General features: G+C 41.7%; 1 protein-coding gene across 2 annotated transcripts; it reads right to left on the reverse strand.

The window, feature by feature from the left end:
* Positions 1 to 1,080: 1,080 nt before the first annotated feature.
* On the reverse strand, positions 1,081 to 24,778 carry lcorl (ligand dependent nuclear receptor corepressor-like). 2 transcript variants are annotated; one of them, XM_033623102.2, is made up of 8 exons: positions 24,623 to 24,778; positions 23,583 to 23,648; positions 20,608 to 20,699; positions 18,736 to 18,862; positions 15,878 to 16,102; positions 15,686 to 15,764; positions 3,075 to 8,638; positions 1,081 to 2,977 (listed from the first exon to the last, which is right to left on the reverse strand). In XM_033623102.2, exons 1-8 carry the CDS (start codon positions 24,714 to 24,716, stop codon positions 2,970 to 2,972), a joined length of 6,255 nt encoding a protein of 2,084 aa, XP_033478993.1. In that variant the 5' UTR covers positions 24,717 to 24,778; the 3' UTR covers positions 1,081 to 2,969. The 2 variants fall into 2 exon arrangements, with proteins under 2 accessions (XP_033478993.1, XP_033478994.1); XM_033623103.2 differs by lacking the exons at positions 1,081 to 2,977; positions 3,075 to 8,638 and adding an exon at positions 13,542 to 14,738 and having other exon boundaries at positions 24,623 to 24,764.
* Positions 24,779 to 25,157: the final 379 nt, after the last annotated feature.

Raw genomic sequence — 25,157 nt, forward strand, 5'->3', positions numbered from 1 at the left:
TCCTCTTCATTATCACAAAACCCTATCAGTGGTCCCCAGCCTTGTTGGCTCAGTATACACATATCAGCCATAACATTAAGGGCCAGGACGCATGCTGTCTCTCTTAATTACCTGGGGAACCAGAGGCTGGCAGCCGGGTGCTACTCTTTTGCCTACTCTGTGCTACTTTTCAAGGGTGTGGAGGCAGGTTGCATCTGAGGTTGCTAATTGACCATAATCATGATCGTATCATAGCCCACTTGCCAGAAATGCAGAGTTTTAAGTGTGTATTAGGCCTAAAATGGAACAGGTGTAAAGCTCTAGGAAGTCCTGCACTAAAATGATCAACTTCTCTATACACATATATTATAGACTGATATTTATGGTAGACACCTGCTGACTGATTGGGTGATTTGTTACGACATGCTGTGTGCATTGCTGCATTCCAAAAGTTAAACTTTATCTCATGACACAGCTTTGCCACTAGATTGGAAACAATGGTTTCATCATGTATACAAGTCCTGAACCACTGACAGATCATTAATTTCATTTTAAGTAATCTCATTGCAATGCAATGTTCTGCTGGAAAACTTAAGAGTCCTGGCATTCATGTGGATGCCACTTGGTATGCACCACCCACCTAAGCACACCCCATCATGGTAACAGCACTCCCCACTGGCAGTGGTCCTGCCTGGCAGGACAATGCATTATGCCACACTCAAACTGCTCAGCAATGCTTTGAAGAACTTGATAAAGACCTTAAGGCATCAACCTGGTCCCCCACATTCCCCAGATCTTAATCTGACTGAGCATCTGTGGGACATAACAGTAACCCAGAGGTCTTGTGTCCATGCCTCGAGAGGTTAGAATCAAGTCCGATCCACTGTGTGTTCTCCTTGAGTGTCTGGCACCAGGGCACTAGTGGCATGTCCTTAAGTCCTGTGAGATGTGAGTTGAGCCCTCCTTGAATTGGACTTGTTCAGTCACATCCTGTGGATGCTTGATTAAATTTAGATCTGGGAAATTTGGAGGCTAGGTCAATGCCTCTTTGACACATTCCTTGAACCATTTCACTGTCTACTATACAGGACTGCAAGCTGGTTATTTCAAAAGACTCTTTATTGTTCCAATCACAGACACCTCTTTGTTGCATCTGTAAAGGACAGTATAAAAACACATGATAAAGAAAATATACAACAGATGTTTAGCACCAGGTTCTTCAACAGAGCACTGATCACAAGACTGGGCTACCCTACATCCCTCGTGTTGAAATGGCAACCATAGTGACACGTACAAGGGTAGTCAGACACACAATACACACTACAGGTTTAAGTTTTGACGTACAGCCAGACATCTTGGATCTACCTGCCCTCTATCATGATACTGATCCAAGATTAGTGTTCACCTATCATCTCTCTGGCCTTGTCTATCACACAAAAGAGCAGTAGACCTAGCTGAGCCACAGTGGAGGTAGGCGTCTCTTGCTGCAAAAACAGAAACTCTGGGGAAACCTTAACAGCAACACATTTCCCATCTGCATTTAAACAGCAAATAATGCTAGCACATTTATGATAAAAACAATTTAATGCTATTATAACAATTAAGGTTCTGTTATTTTTCTGCTTCATTGAGAACAAAGCAGGTGGGAGGAGAAAAAAGTATGTATAGCATTATCCTTAAAAGATCACATTATAAGGCTATGGAAACAACTGAAGTAACATCCCAGGCCATTAGTACTTGTGTACATCCATTCGTCTGTCAGCAATAAAATAATTACTACATACTGATAAATCATCTGGGTTTGTATTGCACCAAATATTCTCTAGTTTTACAGTAGGGTTTGGTAGTGGGACACAGGATGTGCAAAATATGGGGGAGGAATCTATGTAGTGGGATTAATAATCTCAGATGGAATAGTGCAAGAAGTAGATCCGACACCAACATACAGTATCTGCTTTGGGTGAATACAAGAAAACACTCACGTAAAGATAACTAAATTAAAACAAGACAGATCCCACAAACCAACATATTCATCAGAATCTACTTTCTACAACTGCATAATGCCATTTTCTTCATCACTTCACATATTAATGGACCTCCACATTTTGTGGGGCAGAATATGTAGCCATTTAGTACATGTATGTTGGAGTTACTTGCCAAGACTTGCAGACAATGTTTGGAAAATATTGAGATATTTGTTTTATTACAGGCCAATGGCCATTTACTGTAGGTCAATATACAATTTTATAGTTGAGGCCCATACACAGACAGTGATTGGGTTAAAGATGGGGCTTGTTTGAAACAAGAGTCCTTCATTCACACCATGTTTTTGGCTATTGGCTTGCAATACAGCAGTGACTGAAGCATTAAAGAAAAATATTGCAAACAAGGCTCGGATTGAGAGACTGTCATTAAATTTCAATATGCTGTTTATAAAAAAGCAAATTACTAAATTTAAAAAAATGGAATTTAAACAGTGCCAAAGTTGGGAACAATACATTAAAAACACAATTTGGGGGGATTTTAGGGCTGCACATTTAAAAGGTTTTAGGTTGAAATTTCCAATAAAAGGTCATTGTCTGAAAGAAGTGGTGGCCCTGATAATGAGGTATGTTTTGGGGGGGATGGCACTGTCTTTATGTGGTCAAGCTTTGCCTTTCCTTCCAATGCAACCACTCTGACAGGGCTCACTGTATAAGCACTTATCCCAATAGAACTCTGTTTAACGTGATGATTTGATCTACTATATGCAATCAGAAAGACAAAGGCAAGTTGACAATAAAAAAAAAAAATCAAACATTTCTGTACATTTACATATCCATGAATAAAAATAGTGCAACATCAAGCTTTTGTTAAGTTAGACTGCTACATAATTGCTGAGTGTAAGACTGAACCATAGTGGGATGATCCGTCCAGGTGGTCAGCTCAATATCCAAAGGCACCATGTTAAACCACAGTCCTTTTCCCAGGTAGGAGGCCTCAAGCTTCACTTAGTTTTCTGTCAGGAAAGAAAGAGAGCACAAGTAGATTTTGTGGTGATTTGAAATTGGAGGTTTATAAAAGCTGATATTCGATTAAAGAATGAAGGTAGTTACCAAACACAAAGTCACACCATCTCGGCCCGGTAAAGCCCCTCATTCGCGATTGTCTCACTATCTTCGCTGGTGGTGGTTGTGGTGGTTCAGTAGACACAACCCCAGGACTTTTGTATTTGCCATTTTGCCTCCCCACTGGCTTGTCATCCTGCTTCTGGACTGATATAGGTGCAGAACCTGGTAGCTCTCTTGAGGCAGTTCTTCTCGTGCCCCTTTGTCTTTCAGTTTTCACAGCTTTAACAACACCTACCAGTTCTCTTTCATTTCCTGCAAAGAGGTACGCAGAAGGTGACCCGTCATCCAGTGTCACAGTACAGGAGTCCCACTCTTCCTCAGTTGATTCATTGTCTGGAGAGTTGATCTTCTTCAGAAACACCCGGCATTCCTTCAGTCTCTCAGGACTCCAGGCTTTAGAGCAGAGGTTCTGCTCTTTGGGTACATCTACAGGCTCCTGAGTTTGGCAAACAGAGGTGGTGGCAGAACCGTTCTCCAAACAGTCAGATAACTGATCTTTTGCTGATGTGCGTAATGCTTTACGTTTTGGTTGTAGTCCAGTCACTACATGTCTATTTGAACAACGTGTAGCTACTTTTATGTTTTTCTTATTCCTCTGCCTCTTTTGCCACCTCTCCCTTTGTTTTTGGGTAAGATACCGTATCCTTGCTCTAAATAGAGAGGTCTGGTATTTGCCAAGTTCTCTTCTTCTCCATTGGGGTCCTTGACTAAGCATGCCTGTTGCAAACCTGGAAGGGAAAAGTTGTCGCCTAATCTTGTGCGTGGATAAAAGTTCCTCATTTCTCTTCCTCAGCCTTCTTTGAGCCTGTCGATGTTGCAAAGGACTTTTTGGCACCATCTTGGCAAATTTCTTGATGTGTTTGCGGAGTCGCTCTGCCTGAGGACTGCTGCGAAGACTCTTTTTATTGGCAGAACGGGGGAAGTGCATAAGTTCGTAAGGATTACGGGAGCTTGCCTTCTTGACAATAGCCAAAGAACGTGTCTCTGTGGTCTGCATAAACCAGGAGCAAATCTGCTGCATGCTGCAGGACCTTGGTTTGTTGGGAGAGCAGTCAAACAGAGTTCGAACCACAGAGGACTGTTTTGAATTCCTGGTAAATGAACTGTTGCCTTTAGTGCCTAGTTTTGAATTGAATGCAGTTTCTTTTTGCTGGTTGTCTACAGTGTTTGAGACCCAAGTGTCAGAAATGAGTCGTATTCGCCTGGCAAGCTCCTGGTTCATAGTATTTTCCTCAGCTGATGCTGCCCACCACCTGAGGGTCTCTTTTGGAGGAAAGATTGAGTCTACAGACACCCCTGCCACTTTTCTCAGGTCCTGAGAGACGTTCTTCCTCTCTTGTCCACCGAGCCGTCTCTTCTCCCTTGAAGTATCTACACTACTCTGTTGTTCTCCCTGTCTCCTTTCATTGCTGGCCTTGTTGAGCAGAAGTTGCTTGGAGCGCCGCAGCAGAGCATTACTGTGGCTATATGATCTAGATGTGGCGGTGGCAACAGCATGGAGAAAGTGTATTGAGGGCTTTCGCACTCTCATTGAGTGACGCACTGCTACCGGCTCATTTGGCAGTTTGTCTTTGCTTTCATCCTTTGTTTCTATCCCTTCTTCTGTTATACTGCCTTTGCTTGTTGACTGATGACTGATTGTCAAGGGCTCTTTGGCAGATTTGAATTCTGGTAGGAGCACTTTCTTATTAATTCGTTTTTCTGGAGACTGCCGAGTATCCTTATTTATCTGAATCTTACGCTGCCGAGGTGACACTGTAGTAACTGTGACTGAGATTCCAGAGATTTTAACTTTTGCAGGTCTGCCTGGTTTCCTTGAGGGTGCAGAATCATCCCGCTTCTGACATTTGATGTTACTGCTAGATTGAGGGGCAGACTCTTTAACAGGGCTGACAAAATTTAATTCCTCTGACAATTCTGTTGAGGCTGTTTTGATACTACCTGAGCTGGTCTTAGAGTTGTGCATCAAAATGCCCAAGTCACTTTTAAGGCCCACTGCTTGCCAAGCATCATTGAATTCTGTCTGCAGCTGGTCAAAGCCCTCAGACACCATTCGTTTGTTTCTCCGAGAACGGCCATACACTACTGTTATTTTAAGGTTCTTGTTTACATTCTCTTCAACGTCAGATGCACTTACGGATTTTCCATTGATGTTTTTTGCCCCCATTAATGAATCCACAGCCTTCTCCTTGCGTGGTCGACCAATTGGCCTCTTTGCCTTTTGCTCAAGCTGTGGTCCCAGCTTCTTTGGCCGGCCTGGACGCCTTTTTGGAGTGGTTTCATGGAAACATATTGAATCACCTGGTGATCTCTGGCTTTCAGCTCCAGCTCCACGCTTAGTTGGAGTACCTTCACCAGATCTTCTGGAACCTATTTTAGGTGATGACAAAGCAGACTTAGTTGATGAAGAAACTGACCTGGGTGAAGAAGCAAGCTTGGCTGGTGAGGAAGCAGGCTTGGGTGACAAAGAAGGTGACTTGGGTGATTTAGGCGAAGAAGAAAACTTGGGTGATGAAGACGCTGATCTGGGTGAAGAAGCAGCCTTGGCTGGTGAAGAAACAGACTTAGGTAATGAAGAAGCTGACTTGGGTGAAGAGGTAGACTTGGCTGGTGAAGAAACCGACTTGAGTGATGAAAAGGGTGACCTGGGTGAAGAAGTAGACTTGGCTGGTGAAGACACAGACTTGGGTGATGAAGACACTGACTTGGGTGAAGACGCAGACTTGGGTGAAGATGTAGATTTGGCTGGTGAAGAAACAGACTTGGGTGAAGATGTAGATTTGGCTGGTGAAGAAACAGACTTGGGTGAAGAAGTAGACTTGGGCCGTAAAGAAGCAGATTTTGCAGGTGAGGTAGCAGATTTTAGTGGTGAAGAGATAGATTTAACTTGTGAAGTAGGAGACTCAGTTCTCTGTCTTTTTTGTTTCTTAAGTGTCCCTGACCATGAAGACTCTACACATGGGTCAAAGGGTTCCTGTGCACCAGAACCAGAAGTTGCTGATTTGAGACTATATCTGACCCCTTCCTTATCCTTTACTGGTGACACAAACATGAGCTTTATTGGACTAGTGTACTGGACTTGTGAGTTGGGGGGACTCTCAACACACGTAGTCGGCTTCATGGAGAAATCCATATTTGATGGGCTTTGGGGAGTTCTTGAAGCTGTCTTTGAGTCCTGTCGTTTTTTTGGAGATGACCGTAGCCTTCCAAAAGGCTTGGCAGCACAGTCGCTGTCATCTGTCCTATTGTCCAAACTCTGTTTTGTAGGACTCTTCTCTTGTGGTACGACCTGGTTTGTGGAAAGACCTTTTGACTCTGTGAAGGATGGTCCATACTGTTCTTTATTTGTTGCTTCAAGTGCAAGCTTTAATATGGGCTCAGGTGAGCATAGAGGGACCTTACTTTTTGATTCAAGTTGGGTGTCCTCAGCATCTGGATCTTTGGATAAGGTATCCAGGGTGCTGGACATCAAAACCTTTTCCTTTTGTGTTCTCGGGTTAAAGATGCTTTCAGAGAAACATGCAACAAAGAACATCTTCCTGGGCTCTGTAACATAGGAGGAGAACCGTTGTGGCGGAACTATATTTCTTCTGGATCTCCTTGTGTCCTCTGAGTGGTGTGAATGACATTTATGCCTATCTCTCATAGGGCTATGGTGATCTTTGCCCTTACCTGGTCTATTGTCACTGTCAGAGCTTTGACCCACTGGCGTTTCTTTGTGGTTCTTATCACTTCCATCACCACTATACAGATATTTACAGGATTTGTTACCCTGATTTGCTGAAGTTGTAGTCACTGTCATCACCTCTGTTTGTACACTGTCTCTGTTTGAGCCTTGTTCATTATTCATTTCAGGGGTGGGTATTTGAGTGCCTGAGATGGCAAGATCTTTTTCCTCAGTGGATATTTCCCTTTCTTTCTCCTCTGCTTTAATGGTCTGAACTTCCTCTGTTACAATAACTGTGTGTATTTCTTCTTTTACCTCATCCCTGTCACTGTCTGAACTGAGAATGTTCAGTGGTCTCTTCCTAACTTTATGATTCTCTACACCTATCTCCATTTGTCTTTTAGACTCCTCTTTAACTAGGTTTGAATCTGATATAGGGGGTGATGTAGTTACAGTAACATTTCCGTCTTTCAATCTTGCTTTCTTTGCGAGTGGCATCTTTCTCCTACTGTAGGACTGGTCCAACATGGCAAGCTCTCGTTTAATTTGTAAGGTCTGCCTTCTGGTTGAAGCATCATCAGCAGGTGTTGCTAAAGCAGCAAGGACTTCTTGGCGACGTCGAGAGCGAGTATTAGGTGACTTGGGTTCTTTGCTATCATGGCGATTGAAGAGTTCACTCAGATTGTAGTCACTAGCACTGCCTGTGTGAAGCACTGTGGTGATGATTTCAGTCAAATGGGCATCATCCTTAAACTGCAGGTTCTGGCTGGTTGAGGGACACTGTGGCTGTTCCTTCTCAGAGATATTAATGGCTGTGGAAACCAGAGGTGGGTCCTTCTCTATAGGTCTGATTGTCTCCAGTTTCTCACTGAAGCGATTCATAACATCTTGCAGTGAAGTGCCATTTGGGTTCTGCTTGGCCTGAAAACCTCTTGGGGTCCTACAGTCTCGCTCGTCTTCTGTAGCTGTAACCACATCTGCCTCCTGGTGGCTTGCATTCACAAGACTATCTTTAACCATTAGGTCAGCATCATTGTCTTGTCTATGGTGAAGGAGGGAAGGTGGCTTTTCATCTGTTTTTTTATTGATGTCTGAGGGGATAGGGGACAGAGGAGGAGGAGAGGGACTCTGTTCTCTTTTCAAGATAGGACAAGGAGGATCCCCATCTCCAACCCCTCTTTCTACTGTGCTCCTGACCTGTGTCAGACAGGCATGGTTTGAATAACATGGACAAGAGTGGGGGTTGTGTTGTTTACAGCAGATCGATGAGGAAGGGCATAAACTAGAGGAGGGAGTGCACAGTGAAGGGGATTCGGATAACGAAGGAGTGGATGCATATGAACACACTATGTTGTTGATAGGACCTACAGCCAGACTTTGGCAGGAAATGCAGTGAGGCCTCTTGGGGCACATAACAGTGTAGGTTTCCATCCTGTACGTCTGAACACAGCAGTAGCTTGAGCCCAGAGGAGCATCACCTTTACAGGCTGTTAAGGGGTAGTGATGGATGCTACAATTGGACTTGGAGTCTCCTGGATGATATATTGTGTTGCCATGACCTTGATGATCACAATCAATTAAAGGGTAGTACGGGCTGATGTTATGGGCTTTACATTCACTAAATGGGACTGCATTAGGGGTAACAATATCCTGTGGGTTTACGCCACAGTGACAGCAGTGAGATTCAGTTTGACCTACAGGTCTGTGATTAAGGAACAACAACAATTTTTCCTGCCGTGCCAGCTTCAAGATTTGGTAGAGTAAGGAACGATGTGCTGAGCAGAGCGAACTGAGAACAGCACCCAATGCAGAGCTCTGACGACACTTGGTCCCTCGCTGTCCCTGATCTCCCAATTCTTCAATAAACGATGGCAGCAGGGAGCTAGAGGAGAAAATAAAAAAGATTGGAGTTTTACTCAAACCTGAGCACAGTTTAAAATGACAATCAACATATGCCTACTCACACAGACTACCAGGTCTTATCTTTTGAGCAACGCTATTTTAAACTTTATATTTTGTTAATTTCATCGTGGTCTGGTAAATTCTTTCCATGTCAAATGTGATTATTCTGTAGTCCTACAGCCTGTATAATGAGGCAAACAGTTTCTAACTTAAGTGACAGAACCAAAAACACACCATGGCTACAGCTATCCACACTATTCCAATTTTATCCATACACACTTAGTTATGAATGTCAGATTAGGTTAATTTTACTTCGATAGCCCCACACACATTAACTGTCTTGCCTTTTACTATGTTTTCTGTTGGCTTTGCCGACAGACAGCCAGCTGGCTGCACTAATATAGTGCGCACTGCCCACCACCCAGATAAGGTTGAAGCTTGATAGCGGTGCCACTTATTCAGGATTACCGCTGGTAATGCGTTTGCTTGAAAACATGGTGGCCACCATCTGGTCTCCCTCCAGGTAGCCGAATAAGAGCAACACCAGCTAGCTCCCATCAGATGAAGGTGGTGTGCAGTAAACTAAATAGTAGCAAAACTAACCTGCAGACCAACATGCGTAACCGGCCAAAAATAATCTTGATGGTTAACCAATTACTGGTTAATTGCTGACATTCCTACTTATAGTGAACAGTGTTACTACCCTATCAATTCCTTTCCCAAGTTTTTATTGTTATAAAAGTTGTTAGAAGCCTGCAGCTAGGGGGCAATATATTGATACTGACATATCAGAGGAGATGTTGGCTTAAGTGCAACACACACTGCCACTGGCGCGCAGCGGCACCGTTGACCCTAAAGTGTATTTCCCACCCCAGCCCGCTAGGTGGCTGTACCTACACTAGTTGCCAACTGTTGCCAACTGCTAGTAACGGAAGAAGAAGAGGAAAAACTTTGAGGCAACAACAACTTGGATTTCACGGGTGAGTTTCTTATCAAAATCGACTTATTAAAAATTTGAAAAACTTAATAACGTTAAGCATCCAGATACCCCTTTGAAAGCTGGAGCTGATACTACGGCGGCCGAGACGTATATAAAAGGCTTTTCTCGCAGCGCTGGCCACGCTGGAAATAGAGCAGTGGGCTGAAGCAGAGCGACGCATCAGCTGGCACCGGTTGTTTATAGAATGTAATGGAGACGGGCCTTTTGACGCGCGGCGTATGGCGGCGGTGTGTGTTGCACTTAAGTGTTGTCTTTTCCTGGTTTTAAAGGCTGCATTAATTCTAACTGTAATTTTCTGAACTTAGAAGTGTGTCATGGCTTTTTCATTTGCTTCTCATTGCCTTTACCCACTTAGTATATCCACATCACTGATGATCAAAAATCTATTTGCGTAAATATTTTGCAAAAGCACCAATAGCTAACTGTACAATATTGTCAAATATCAATATCAAGGTATTTGGTCAAAAATACTGTAACTGTTTTTCTCCAGCCCCACCTACAGCATGTGCAGCCCACACATTGTGATTGCTTTTTGCTGCACAGCCACTTTTACATAAGTGTGGTCAGAACAAGTAGATTACCATTTTTTTCCAGCTGGGATTGCGATTGTCAAGTGTTGTCAAACCTGCTTGAAAGTCAGTTTCTTGAAAACAGTAACAATCAAAATACAACTGTCCTCGTAAACTGTTAATAATCTGTAAAACCCTCAAACAAACCATTATGTAAAAGAAGTTATGACAGGCAACTGATTGGAGAACTGTTTTATTGATGAGTTGCTGAAGGCAAACGATAACATTCTGCTAAATGCAGAAGGAACGATTGTAGAACGCTTAAACCAAAATGTTTTTTTCAACAGCACTTCCACCAACAAACCTCAACAGCTCTAAAAACCCTCTCATGTTCAAATCAACTAACAGTTTAATCAGGTCCTGTGTATGATTCATCTCACTATTTAAGCAGTCATTGATTTTAATATTAAATGTGCAGAAGTGTTTGATAATGGATAGTATTTCCAACAATTTAGGTGCTGTAGGTCCAGCCCTTGTAAAGGTGTTACATTCTATAGTGTTACTGTTCAGGTTGTTATGATAACCAAATTATTTTTTTTAAATCACGTAAATAATTTCATCTTAACATAAGCACTAAACAACCACAATAGTTAAGGGTGTATTTTCTAAATAAATTATATGGGCTAACATTTAAAAGCGTTCATGCAGCAATACACATTTCACATTGCATCAAAGTGGCCCATTACAAATCAAGAACTACAACAATCAAACTAGCAAAATCACAGTTCTGAAGCACAATCAATAAATTAGTATGCAGCAACAACACAAAAAAGGTTTCTACAAAAAATGCTTCTTATAAATCATAGTGCAATAATTGATTTATGCATAAATAGCAGATTTGTGTTGAGTCGTTTCGAAGATTTGCCAGCAGTTCAGTCCAAAAAAACAAAAACAAAAAATGCCTTAGGCTCAATTTGAAAACAAGCCTTGATTTGTTCCCAGAATATACTGCAATTAAAGTTATGCAAAGAAATACTTGTCTTTTTTTACTTCTCAAGAGGTGTTTAGGCTTGTTTACAAACCGGCCCTTTGATATAAATAGCAGATCATTCCCCGAGTAGAGACATCATGCTGCACTATGCTGTAGCCCCAGACACAGGCACTGTGTACTGTCAAGAGCAGAGACATTCAGGAGCGGAGACATCAGTATTTGTATGGTTGCAGAAGTTACAAATGTTGAAATGTCAAAGGATCTGACCAGAAAAAGCTTAAACAGAATTAAATACTTAAACAATTAGCCTTAAAATTACAAATAACACGTACAAACCTACAAGGACAAATAACTGCACCAAGAATCTCTGCTTTGTGGTGCAAGCTAAGAACATGGCAGATCTCCTGTAAATGCCAAGGGGCAGAATTTAAAACATTTTTTAAAAATTATTTCACAACAAAAATGGTCGACTGACTGTATAATAATTTACTTGAAGAAGTTGTTGTTGATGTACACATATGTGTTGTTCCTTGAGAGACAAACAGCTCACATGTGTTCCTAAGCTAGTAAGAGCTCATATCCCAGCAGATTCGGTATCATAACACAGAGGCCTTGATGTGAAACCTGACAATGGGCTATAGGCAGATTAAGTTCAGAGGTATATGTGGCAACGAGGTTAGAGAGAGAGAGAGACAGGCAGGCTGACATCACAGCAAAACAAACTGAAGCAGCTTTGTGTGGGTAACCCTGAACTGCTGCTTTGGTAGTAGCACTGTTAATGGAACTAGACCCATCTCAGAGGCAGACATGAGTGTAGACGCAACATTTAGCATTTCCCAAGACACAAACAAAGAAGCCTGTAAGCCTTGCACTGAATCAAGTCATTATCACACCAAAAACTACTGCAGTAGCCTGAACAATAAACCTTTAACCCTATTTAACCCTATCCAAGCACTAAATCCTAATCTGCCATGTAGACTTCACATATTACAATGCATGTTGCCTTGGAATGAGTTGAAATAGGCTTCTTTGTTGTAGCTATGCCTCTTTGTGCCAGGGAAACAATCCAGTGGAGTTAAGTTTTAAGCAGCAGTCATGTATGAGGTTTACAGTAATACAGCTACAGTAGCAGAATTAGTAAATATCTGTGATAATAAAAGAACATCTTTCACAAACAAGTACACATACACAGTAACGTACATTTCCCAAGCTTATCAGTGCACATTTTAAAACATGCTGCACAGTTGCATTCCAACTACACTCAATACAATGTTCAGACTAGCTTACACAAATAGAGAGGAAAAATATGTGGACACAAAATGGCTTTCATAAGCTAATCTCTTCAACAAAAAACTCATAATGAAGATGTAGCCACCACAGCGGTTTACACTGTACAATCTCCCTGTTTGTAGAGGTGTCTAACAATAGCAATGAGTTTTTAATCTGTTTTAATGGCTCTAAGTCACTTCAGTAGCCTAGGTAAAATACCCAGAGAGAGATAGAAAGCTGCAAATGACAATCATCAACGCTCCATTAAGAAGGAGCTTTAAGAATTGAATCAAACCTGAATAACCTAATAATCTAACAGCTAGCAAACATGAGAGTCACACTTTTTTTCTTAGCTCTAAGAGGTCCACAACTGTGTTTCTCATACTTGATCCTGGGCAACAATCAATTTCAGTTTTTCTCCTTGAAGAAAACCAAATCATATAAACAAAGTTAAGAACTTCCTGAAGGTCGGATAATGCTGGTGTTATTTTATCCTTTTATTACCAACAAATCTCCTAACAAGACCAAAACTCAACCACTGGTTTATCCTTTAAAGTATGGTCTTTTGGCCACAAACTGATGCAGTGTATACCTCTGTGCCAAAAAACTATAGTCATTCCAAAAATTACTGTATGTAAATATCATCTAATGCACACCTGTAAAGCAGGGGAACAGGAAAATAATACAAACTGTAAAAGTAGTGAAACAACACTATTTGTGTGGACAAATGTGCACATCTGCCACTTTTCCCATCAAAAAAATGTTATAAAGCACATGACCACTGAGAATTTCAATACACATTAGGCTTGGCCACATAGACAATGCGTTAGTAGAAAAAAAAACAATTCAGTTTTAGTTTTGGTCTTTCTGTGGGATTTGTTGATAACTGTAAACAGATAATATAGCGCAAGCCATATCCTTTCAGATCTTTTAGCTTTAGTGACAAAAACGGACGCTACAAGGAGTTTAATTGAGTTTGGCAGCCCCTGTGAACAAAAGCTGCGAAGAGCACCACTTTCTCACCAAAAATACTATACCTCATAGCTGCTTTAATAAAAGGATCCAGGCCCAGGACTAAGCCAAAGAAATACAGCTAAAAGTATGACTATCACATTACAGACACATAGTTAAAAGACCTGAATATCAATATCCATATATTTTGTAAAGGCATGTGTTGTGTTTAAACAAGTGTCTCCAGAAAACATGTATCTTGTCAGAGGTGATGAGTTCAAGTGTTGAGGAGTTCCAGAGGCGTTTTGTGGTCTAGAACATCTTTGTGTCAGCAGCTGAGGCTAGAGTCCCTGAGTTAGTGGAACTGGTCATGGTACCAGAACCAGACAAGTTGGCAGATTTCTTCTTGGGTGGGTTCTTCAGAGTTCCAGTACGCTCTTTGACTTTGTATTCCAGTGTGCTGTGGGGCACCCCATAAACTCCCTGGGCCTTGGACACGCTCATTCGACCTGCCATCACCATAGTGATGGCCTCCTCCAACAGTTCGTGGTTGTACTGGCGGTATCTCCCACGTTTCTTTCTTGGCTGCTTGTCTTTATCCCGGCCTCCTGCCCCGTCTTCTGAATCATCCAGTGAAGAGGTGCGAGGTCCCAGGCGATGAGGTGACTGGTTGGCACTGCCTGGACAGCCATGTGGTAAGAAAGAAGGTCTGAGTTTGAAGAGAGATGAAGGTCTGGCAACAGCCGTAGATGAAGTGGCAGTACCCTCCACTGATGAGGTACGTTGATGAAGGTTTTCAGTAGTGCTGCCGTTCTCAGCTGCGATCGACCTGTTATGGTCAGACATGCAGCGGACCTGAGGAATACGCAGGGACACGGGTGGCTCCAGACTGGGGGTGGGGCTTGATGCGGGCTGGAGAGCATCCCTGAGCTGGGGGAAAGAGTGGGGGAGGGTTTTCCGCAGACCACTTGGCTGATAAAAGGAAAGAGAAGATGGAGGGAAACTCAAGTCTCCATTCTCTTCTGCAGCTCCTCCAATTTCTGCCCTCTCTGCCCATGCTGCCACCTTCTGCAGAACAAGACGGGCTTCACCGCCCAACATCGATGACATCACATTATATGATGTCACTTCATCCCTGAAATCTCTGTTTCCTGGTGCAAGTTGATGTAGCATCCCCAGCCTTCCCTCAGCCCAGCTGTCCAGACCTTGCTTTAGGGTATGAAGGGGTATCCCATAAAGCAGTGCGGCCCGCTGCTCCTGCAGCCTCCCTGAACGGATATCCTTCAAGGCCTTGGACAGCAACCCCTCAGACAGCTCCAAGCTCCTCTCAATGTATTCCTCCTTCTGCCTACGCTGCCTCCTAGGGATGGGAGGACCAAACAGCAGGGTCAGGATGGAGGTGATGGAGGGGGTTTGATTTTGGCATAGGGGACAGGGGGGGTGCAGAGCGAGGGGTCCACTCCTTTATGCCTTGTGTTGGTAACATCACTGCGACTGTTATGTTTCATGTCTGTCTGTTCTCACACACTGCTGCTGTGTGTCTCTCATGCACACACATTCTTTGTGTGTGAGGTAAAGCCTCTTCACGTCCAGGTGGGACAGTCTGTGAATGGCTGGGGTTACTTTGGCGCTCACACACAACCCTTGTAGTTTTGTGATATCCTTCAGTGAGAGTCCTACATGCTTGAGGTTGAATAGTCAAACCCATCATAACTGGATCAGTAAAAAAGGAGGTAAAATCGTTGAGGTACTGCAATGTTCTCCTCACTGTACAATCCTGAGCTGTTGGCAAATGTAATTCGGTGCCATTGCTGTGACGTTACCGCTCAAGAGATAAAAGAGTCAACCCCAGAGAACCAAAACACCAAACACAAGCTAGCATAATGACTAACAAGAACTGACCCAACACACTGCCAAACAAAGGAATATGCATATCATTCAAGCCAGAGGTGTTAAATAGTTGACTTAAATTAAGCAGTGCTGGTAGAAATGACAGTAATACAAGACAATGTTAATGCTAACCTTCCTATCTTAGCCATGCTATACACCTATAAGAATTGTAATGGACAATAGTGCTGAATTAAGTTAAAAATGGGGATTTCCTCACATGCAAAGTAACGTTTTAGTCATAAGGTTTGGACAGAAATACTGAGGTCAAGTAAATGCATTATTGTCTTTAGGAAGAACCCTACTTTTAACTAATTGTAATAATAATGATAGCTCTTCCTTGTGCATTTTACCACAAGGCTGAATATCACTATAATGTATAGCCAGAGGGAATGCAACAAAAAAAAAAAAAACTCTTACCCTGAGGCTTTGTGATTAGATGATGTAGATGAAGTTGCTGGGCAGGCAGAGTTCCTGTTGGAGAGGTCGAGCACGCCATCTGTTACAAGAAAATTATCATTTAAACTGGTTAGGGTTTGAGTTAGTGGTTTGGTGCCTTCAGTGTTACAATCTTCAAAACTCTGGAAGCTGAAAACAGTTTACTTTTCCTACCCGGGTCACTTTCACTCTCTTTCTCCTCCCCAGTTCGGCTCACTGTGAGGTCCAGAGGGGCATCTGATGTTTGTGACAGAGGTGATGAGGTCCTTGTTGTAACACCATTTGTACTGGTGTGGAGTAGGCACTTGGACGCATACTCCAAGGCAAACTGATGTACCATCTTCTTCATTAACTCCTGGGCAACCAGAGGGATGTTGGAATCACAGCCCAGGGACACATCTAATGAAGAAGGCACAGGTGCAAATAGAAGTTAAAAAAAAAAGACTCGACTTTGCAAGTATGATTTCAGTTAATCATATGGGTTTTTCAGAGAGGTTTTCCCTGGCATCTTGCGATAAAGAATCTCTCCTTGGGCCAAAATGTAAACAGTAAGCAATTAGTGTCTTGAAATGTCATAAATTACAGGACGCTCATATTGGGCAGCATGTTAGGAGATTAAGTATTAATAGTTGGTAAATATCCATTTATCAACTTTAAAATCTGCGTTCTGTTTACTCACAAGTAGGGGTGGGCAATATGACAATTTATACTGACAGATGATATAAGATTTGTCTACAGGCAGAGATTTTGCCATAGTGTTTATACCATGTCAGAGTTTACCACACATTTATTTATTTGTGGTAGCCCGCCATGATTAAAACATCTGCTACCACGTTTTAATTTTCTATTTTTGGAGCTGGACTGTTCATTCGGTGCACTGTTGGAACATACACCGCTTGGATATTCATTGCTCCATACTCTCGGAGCACAGACCATACTCTGGTCACAGACGGAGCAGCAGAACACTAAGCATGGTAAACGTGAAACTTAACCGTTCATTGCGCTGGGTCTAAAATTTTGCTTTCACCGACAAAAAGCTGCTCCTCTCATCCATCAATCTGATCTGATCAGCCCCTGTCGGACCGACTGATAATTCATCCACTCCAGAGTTCTGTCCACGCTGTGTTCATGGACACGCTCCAGATTCAGAGCAGCGACACAAACTGATAGAACAAAACAAAACAAACAAAAGAGATAGCAAGATCCCCGCCCTTCAGTTACTGCTACAAAATCTTGCATTAGGCCACTATGGGCAACGATTTCATTTATTAGATTAGGACATTTTATGGCGATAAGAGATTTTATATGATTTTAGCATCGAGGTGGTGATGGGGTATTTGTTAGGAAGAAACTTGGCTGAAAAGTCCCATTTCCATCTGGTTTTCCATTAATTATCATAATACAATATAATATTATTAATTACTCTATATCAATTCTGTGACATAAATGACACGCACTGTGAAACAGGATTAAGTTCATATTACCCACTAGGGTGAGGAAATATATCATTATTATATTGATCTTGTGATTCAAGACTAGATATTGTTTTAAATTTTGGATATTGTAACATACACAACATATTGTGTCTGCCACGTCGAGTCCTCATGTGTGAACAAGCCTATGAGCAAGTCGCCCACTCTTCTGTGACTGGGACTGGATATCTAGCATGCTAGAAAACTGGAGAAGGCTGACACGACTGACAAAGCGCATCAGCCAATGAGAGGCGGGATATGTCCAACGTCAGCACGCAGGAGGACCGAAGAAGTGTTAGGAGGACAAGCTGCAGGGTTGCCAGGTCGCTTATTAGCACGGGCTTTGGGCTTGTTTCTAAAGTGGAGTTGCTTATTTGGGCTTGCTCTTGTGGTGTGCACACACACGTCGCCAGGTATGAACACTCAAAAGATTACAATAGTCTCCGCAACACAAAATCAGGGTGAAAATCGTGTAATGTGAACTAGGCTTTGTGTGTTGTCTTTTCCTGGTTTTGAATGCTGCATTAAAGTAAAGTGATGCAAGTTTCTGACTTTCTTACCAGACTGTTCTAGCTGATCTATTATTTGTCTTTACCATTTAGTCATTATATCCACATTACTGATTATCTATCAAAAATCCCATTCTGTAGATATTTTGTGAAAGTACCAATGGCCAAAAACAACCCCATAATATCATTAGATATCAATATTGAGGCATTTGATAAAGAATACCGTGATATTTGATTTTCTCTGTATCACCCATTTCTACCAACAGCTTTGTAAACCATAAGGCTGGGTTGCAAACATCAAAGTTAGCACTGACCTGATCTAAGCTGAGTAACAGTGACATTTGGTTTTACACTGTCAACTCATATCAACCTTGCAAGCAGTTTAATGGTAAATCACAGTCAATTTTCTGGTGAATCTTTGGGATTATTTCAAGGACCCCCACCCCAAGCAAATTTTAGGGAAGCCTCATGTTAGCATATAACCAGTTATTTGCAAGAAATTGTCCCTTGATAAACTGTTGACCACATGGTATGGATTATCCAGAGAAACAGGAGATTTATCCTTGTGTGTGCAAGGATGAATATAATGTAATATTTGAATAAATGAAATGCAATTCACCTCCATAGCATTAGTGTGGCAGCAGCAACATCAGAGACAGATACAGTTAAACCTCATCACCTAAGACCAGAACTTCATGCATAGCAAATGCTGTGTCACATGTGAAAATGGGATTGGACAATTTGGCTGTGATTACACTCATTAATGTGTGCAGACAGCTGGTGACAGCACACAAAAGATGAGTGGCAAGTCCATACACCAGAATACCAAAGCATTCTGAGGCCTTTGAAGGCAGAAAAGTCACGCAGACCAGTCTTGTTTTTCCAATTACACGGATTTAAAGTATTCTTATTGTTCCTGATAATTCTGCTATTTAGATGGCAAATGACTAACTACAAGCTGATAGCTGTGTGCCTTCAACAGGAGCTTTCATGTTGCATAAGTTGACAAGTTTGTGCAATGCTCCACAAGGCAGAAAGACACCTAACTCACCTTTCTTGTGAAACACAGCTTGGAGGAACCTGTGTGCTGACTGGCTGCTCTCAGAGATGGTTGGAGCCTGACAGGGAGAGTAATCAGAGGGGGAGGAGAGGGGAGATGTGGCTGACTGTACTTGATCCTACAAAGAAAAAGAAAGAGGTTGCTTTACTGACTGTTTTTATTATATTTAGTATAGTATAGCATATGATATTCTATGTTTTATATAAAACAATCTTTTTTTTTTTTTTTTTACAACTGTAGACAACTAAGAGTACCTTAACGGGACAGTTCACCCCAAAATCAAAAACACATATTTTTCTGTTTACTGCTTACCATTTATCAGTCTAGATTGTGTTTGAGATATCGGCCAAAGAGAAGTCTGCCTTCTCTCCAATATAACTGAAATAGATGGCACTCAGCTTGTGGTGCTCTAAACGCCAAAAAGACACTTAAAAAACTCAGCAGCAATTTCTCTTTCCAGAAACCATGACACAGTTACTTAAGATAATCCACAGACCTTGTTGTGGGCAGTTTCATATAGGAGCTTTTTCCTTTCTACTAAACTACACCCTCTGTGTTCCCATGCCCAGGAGGACACCATTAATGTTTACATCTCGCGCTGTCTCAAATCTGAGCCTAACGTTCATGAGTAGATGCACGGCTCTTTCTGGCGGGTGTAGTTCAGTGGAAAGAAAATAGTTCCTACATGAAACTGCTCACAACAAGTTCTGTGGATTATCTTGAGTAACCAGGTCATGATTTCTGGAAAGAGACACTGTTGTTGAGTTTTTCAAATGTTGTTGGCAATTTGAGCACCACAAGCTGAGTGTCATCTAGTTCCATTATATTCGAGTGATGCCAGACATCACTACAGGCAATATCTACAACTAGGGATGTCAACGGTTAACTGTAAATCCGCTGACTGCTGAGAGTATTTTTGACCACACATCGGTCTATAGGTTAATTTGTCTACTCTTCAGGTTACTGCACCGCTCACCAATCAGGTCAAGTAAAAGCTACCTAGCTAGCAGTGCTGCTAGTTCAGCAATTACAGCTAGAAATACTGTTGCAACCCAACAGTGTTGCTGCAGGAACATTGTGCCCACAAACTGGTCTCACCCCGGTGAGTAAGTGGCTCAATATGGAACCATAAAACTCCTTTAGTGTTGTTGACTATGTTATCGTCGTTAGCTCTGTTACCACTGTTAGCGATGTCAGCATGGCTGGTGGAGCTAACATAGTTGTTTACTCAACAGGACGACCTGGGGAAACACCAGAAGGTGGGCACAGTATTTAGGCCACAGCACATGTCCCACCACTGGGACGGCATTACCAACTGATTGCCAACGGAGCAGTGCTGCTAGCTAGCTAATGATAGCTCCCACCCCACACGGGTGGTTCACAGTGCAGAGTGGCCAAGGAACCAGTGGAGACCAGATGTTGGGCAGTGGGCATGTTTCCACATCTTAACTCAGCTGGCCGGATGTCTGTCAGCAAAGCTAGCAAAAAATAAAAGACGATACATTTACATCACAAAACATTCACCACCTCTAAATGGATGGCACTTTGAAATGCAGGCTAAAACTCACTGAGGCATTGGAGTGTCAGATGAAAAGGAAAGGCCTCTTGTATTTCTTTTATTTTCCCCTTAAAAATTAACCACTTAGTTACAGGTTAATGGGTGTCGGCAGCCTATCAAAAGCAAAATTAACTGAAACTAACATCCCTTTCTCCAACACTCGGCAACTCACACCAGAACATCATAGCGCTACAGGCAAGAGGAAAAAATGTATTTTGGATTTTGGGGTGAACTGTTAAACTGGCCAGTCTAATAGCAAAATACAAATACTTTTTGCAGAATATTTGGACAAGAACAATTCTTACACTGCTGAGTTTCTCCAGGGGAAGGTTGCAGAATGAACACTGAGAGCAACTTGTTTCTGGGGACCAGTCATCCACCTCTTCAGGTTCACAGTCTGAAAGACACAATAGCGCATAACCAGGCATGGATACATAAGGAAGACGTCATGGATCATACAGCCCTTACTGTGATCACAATACAGCGTTTAACAAGAGGCAGTAGAAGTTTCCAGACTACATCACTATATGCCAAGCAAACACTTTAAATGCTGCAGTCAAATTTGTATCATATTATGATCAATACTGTCATATTGTTCAATCCTAATATGACATTATACATAGGAAAACACCAGCCGGCTTCAGTCAACATTTTGCTGTACGATTTAAAGCAGGTAACATTTACTACAAAGCTCTTACACTCGAGAAAATCCCATAGATGGGTGGGATCATAAGCTCTGACTGTGAGTTAACGACAGCGTGCAGGATTTTTTCTGTTCTTTCACTGAACTATTTATACTATGGTCAACCATTCTTGGCAGTGTTGGAAATCAAAGAGCAGGACTGCGTTAAGGCGACTGGACTGATTTGAGTTGTTATTTTATCAATAAATGGTTTCTCAATTAAATTTTCACCAAATGTATTTCAATATACATCAAATCGAGATATAAAAATATACTATGAAGAATAAATATGATTTTATCTATACTTCCCAATGCTTAGCTGCTATCAGTAAATGCTGACACAAACACACCAGGAAAACTTTGGCTGATGTTTATTAAAAATGACTAGCTCAGTACTAATTTGACAGCCCTAAAATATACAGTCACTCAAACCTGGCTTTTTGAGTTTCCACCAGGCAATTCATCATGGCTGCCAGATCTCTATCACACATAATCTGATTATGTTCCTGTCTAGCCTCACTCAAACTCCAGATGGCACTGCTGGCTGCACTGAGACAACTGATTGTGTCAAGCAAGCTGTGTCTTTTGGCTGCAAGTGCAAGTGGCCTGTGATACCAAGCTGCATGCTAATGGAGACAGTAGAGCTACCGCAATTAAAGCGTGGTGAATCAATATCTATCCCTATCGGATGTAACCGATAAAGATGCAATGAGCCAATACACTACATTTCAAAGAGGACATAATAGAAGTCAAATTAGATGCAATTCAATTTGCAATTCATTCTAAATTTTATATCAAATACAAATTATTTACATTATCTTTGCCTGAATTAAGGGTAATAAAATTTGACTGATTGTTCCTCAAAACAGAGAGCAGACAAAATCTGACTTCATTAGAGTTACTAAAGTATTATTTTGACAACCACTAGGGACAAAATGACCCAAACAATGGGAATTGATGTATAGGGCAGCATTTTGGGCTGTACCTACAGCTGCATTTTTCACTTCTTTCTAGGGTGTGTTTAATATCAATAAATCATTTTCATCAATACTATGCAGGCTTATGCCCTTGCAAATAAAATATCTTATCGTTTAATCTGCTATCTTCAACCAGGAGCAATTGGTCGCCACTGTGCCATGTGCTTGTGTTGTTTTTTTCTTGCTTTGGGTTGAAGTTTGAAACCATTCTGCCTTCTTAAATGGGTAGCAGGGTTGTGGAAAGTGGAAAACATCAACCCAGTTCTTAGATCCTTGCACTGGTTTTCTATGAATCATAGAATTTATTTCAAAGTATTATTAACTTACAAAGCGCTGAATGGCTTTGGGTCAAAATACATGTCTAATATGCTGCTCTGTTACAAGCCATCCAGAGCTGTCCCAGATCATCTGGGACAGGCTTGCTCACTGTCCCCAGGGTCAGAATCAAACCTGCAGAAGCAGCTTTCAGTTATTGTGCACTTGAGGTCTTCCCCAACACTATGTTATTTTAAATCAAGGCTTAACATTTTTCTGTTTGCTTTTCAGGTCACTTGAAGAACATTATCATACATTTATACCTCTTATATGTTTTTGTGGGTTTTCTTATTCTCTGTTTTATATAATTCACAGGTTTATGTTTATGAAAAGAACTTTCATTTGCCTTTGTGTTAGAAATGTACTGGATTGGAGCCACTGGTATATTTCTATGGTATGACTGTATGTTTTGTATACTGTAAATGTTTTTTAAAGATCTCCTTTGTTGTTGTTTAACTTTTGAGTCCGAAGTACTTCCAAAGTCTGGACTTTAGGCTGGCTACCAGCCTGATGTTTTCTACCATGGGAGGGTAACGGGTGACGTGACGTTGGTATGTGACTACAGGACTGAGCAGGTGTGTGGTTGAGTTGTGACTGGTTCATATGAGGACACATTCACAGCAAACTGGTTAAGAGGTTATGCACACATATCTTTCCAAACAATAATCTTTTTTTAGCCACTAGATGGACTGTGAGGTCACCATCTATGAAAAAAATGGCTATATTATCATCTTGTAATTGAAGCTGCTTTGCTTTCACTAGGAGAGGCACATGAGGGGGTTGGGGGTGCAAGTGTAGGGGTATCTAGCCATACTTCTAAGACAAAAAATAAATTAAACCAATCACTGAACATAGGACTATATCCACATTTTGTAGTTAAGAGTTCAACTTAAAAGAACCAAGGGTAATATTACATACCTATCAAGCAGGAAACCCAAATGTGACACACAATACTGAGTGTTTACAGTGACTCAATCCCACATACACCACCCTACTGCCATAAATACTCACTACAGAACCAGTCCATATCTGACAGTAATCCACAACAAACACACAGTTTACACCTGTCTGAGAAATATTTGCTAAAAACTTCAGCGCCCAGCAGTTTGGGAAAAATTCATTAGGCTTTGACAATAAAACTTAATATCAGTGACACATTTTAAAAGATGTCATAGAAAAAAGGGTTGAGAAGTCAGAAGGTACTGAAAGATTAATGCTTATTTTGCTCTTGAAAATAAATATACAATAGGCATATGATAACACAAGGTGATCAAGACTTTCCTTTAATGTACACACAAAAACCCACCATCAAATAAATTGAGGTCCCTCAGTAGCAGTGGGCCATATATTCCCTCCAGAATGCTTTCAAACCCTGCAAGACAAAATAAACAGATAGAATCATTCAGTACTGTTTTGAACAAAACATACATAATTCACGTGCTTGACATCTGTATGCTTTATGTCCTACCCATATTTATGCTTTTGCCAAACTAGACCAGTTTGACGACAACAACAGATCGTGACAGATAAATGCACTGCTATAACGTTAGCTAGTTCTCACCAACAGTGTATAATGCCAAGTCCTTAAAATCACTTGATGAACAACACAAACAATAAAATGATTAGTGAATAGTGACGTTGGTGACATCAATATCTCAATTCGGTTTGTTTGATTTGTACATTTTGGGTTTATTGTCATTGTGTTAACATTACAAAGCAGGGCTAGCTTCGGCTGCGCTAGCTTTAGGTTACCGGCTTCTGCAGCAAGAAATAAGTGTTCAAAATAGCATTAGCTACGAGGAAAACCGTTACCCGAGACCACTGCAATGTATGCTTTTCTCATATTGCACTGACATTAGCAGCACATATCGTATCAACAATCCCCTCCCTCAAATAACATCAACAGCATTTTTGTCAGCTTAGCTTGTTAGCAAGGCATTAGCTAGCATAGCTAACATATTGCCAATAAAACAATTTAGCAAACGGTGTAACTATAAGTTAGCTACAGATAACACTATGTGCCTTAATGCTAAATGTTTAATGTCATCTAAGTCATATTGCAAAACCAGAGCGAGCACAGGCGGGTAGCGAGCTAGCTAGAGGGACAAAGAAAAGGAGCCAACTCGAAAGGCTAACGTTAGCCCGCTGGTAAATATTAGCCTGCCGGCTTAACTCAACCGCTGGCCACCTATGGTGCCAGGCTACTAGCTTAGCTATTAGTTAGCTAGCATTAGTTAGCAATCTAACATAGCTAGTGGTAGCGATCCCTCAGCTAACGTTATCGAGCGAAATCACTTTGAATCTCGTTGACTTTATACAAAATTTGAAACTGCAAATGGATCATACCGACGCAGTGTATCAATGTGTGTCGCCATGAATCAAGTTCCCGCCGAAAACATTTTCTTTCGGCCGTGCATTTGGAACAGTGCACCGAAGCCATTCTTCGTCCTTCCCCCCTCTCTCTCCCTCTGTCTGACTGTCTGACAGACAGGAAGCGGCTGCAGGACACACACACACACACACACACACACACACACACACACACACACACACACACACACACACACACACACACAACTGTCACACTCTCAGCCCACCGCTAGAGGCAGGGGCTTCCATATCTGATATATTTTACCCTGAATTCGGTCTCACAGACCAAACTGACTCCCACTCTATAAAAAGCATAGCAAAGACATGTTTGTAAGGTACAAGCAGAGGTAGATACACGAGACTTATGAGGGTCTTACAGTTTAATGTCAATGCCCTTATAATGATGATGTGGATGATCCCCGTTGGATAGCCTACAAAAGGGAGCTGCAGTTTTTTTTTCTTTTTTTTGTCACCCTCCTCCTAACTAGAAATATTTTTCCTTCAGCCTCCC

This window comes from Epinephelus lanceolatus, chromosome 3 (genome assembly GCF_041903045.1).
Source record: "Epinephelus lanceolatus isolate andai-2023 chromosome 3, ASM4190304v1, whole genome shotgun sequence".
Taxonomy (NCBI): Eukaryota; Metazoa; Chordata; class Actinopteri; order Perciformes; family Serranidae; genus Epinephelus; species Epinephelus lanceolatus.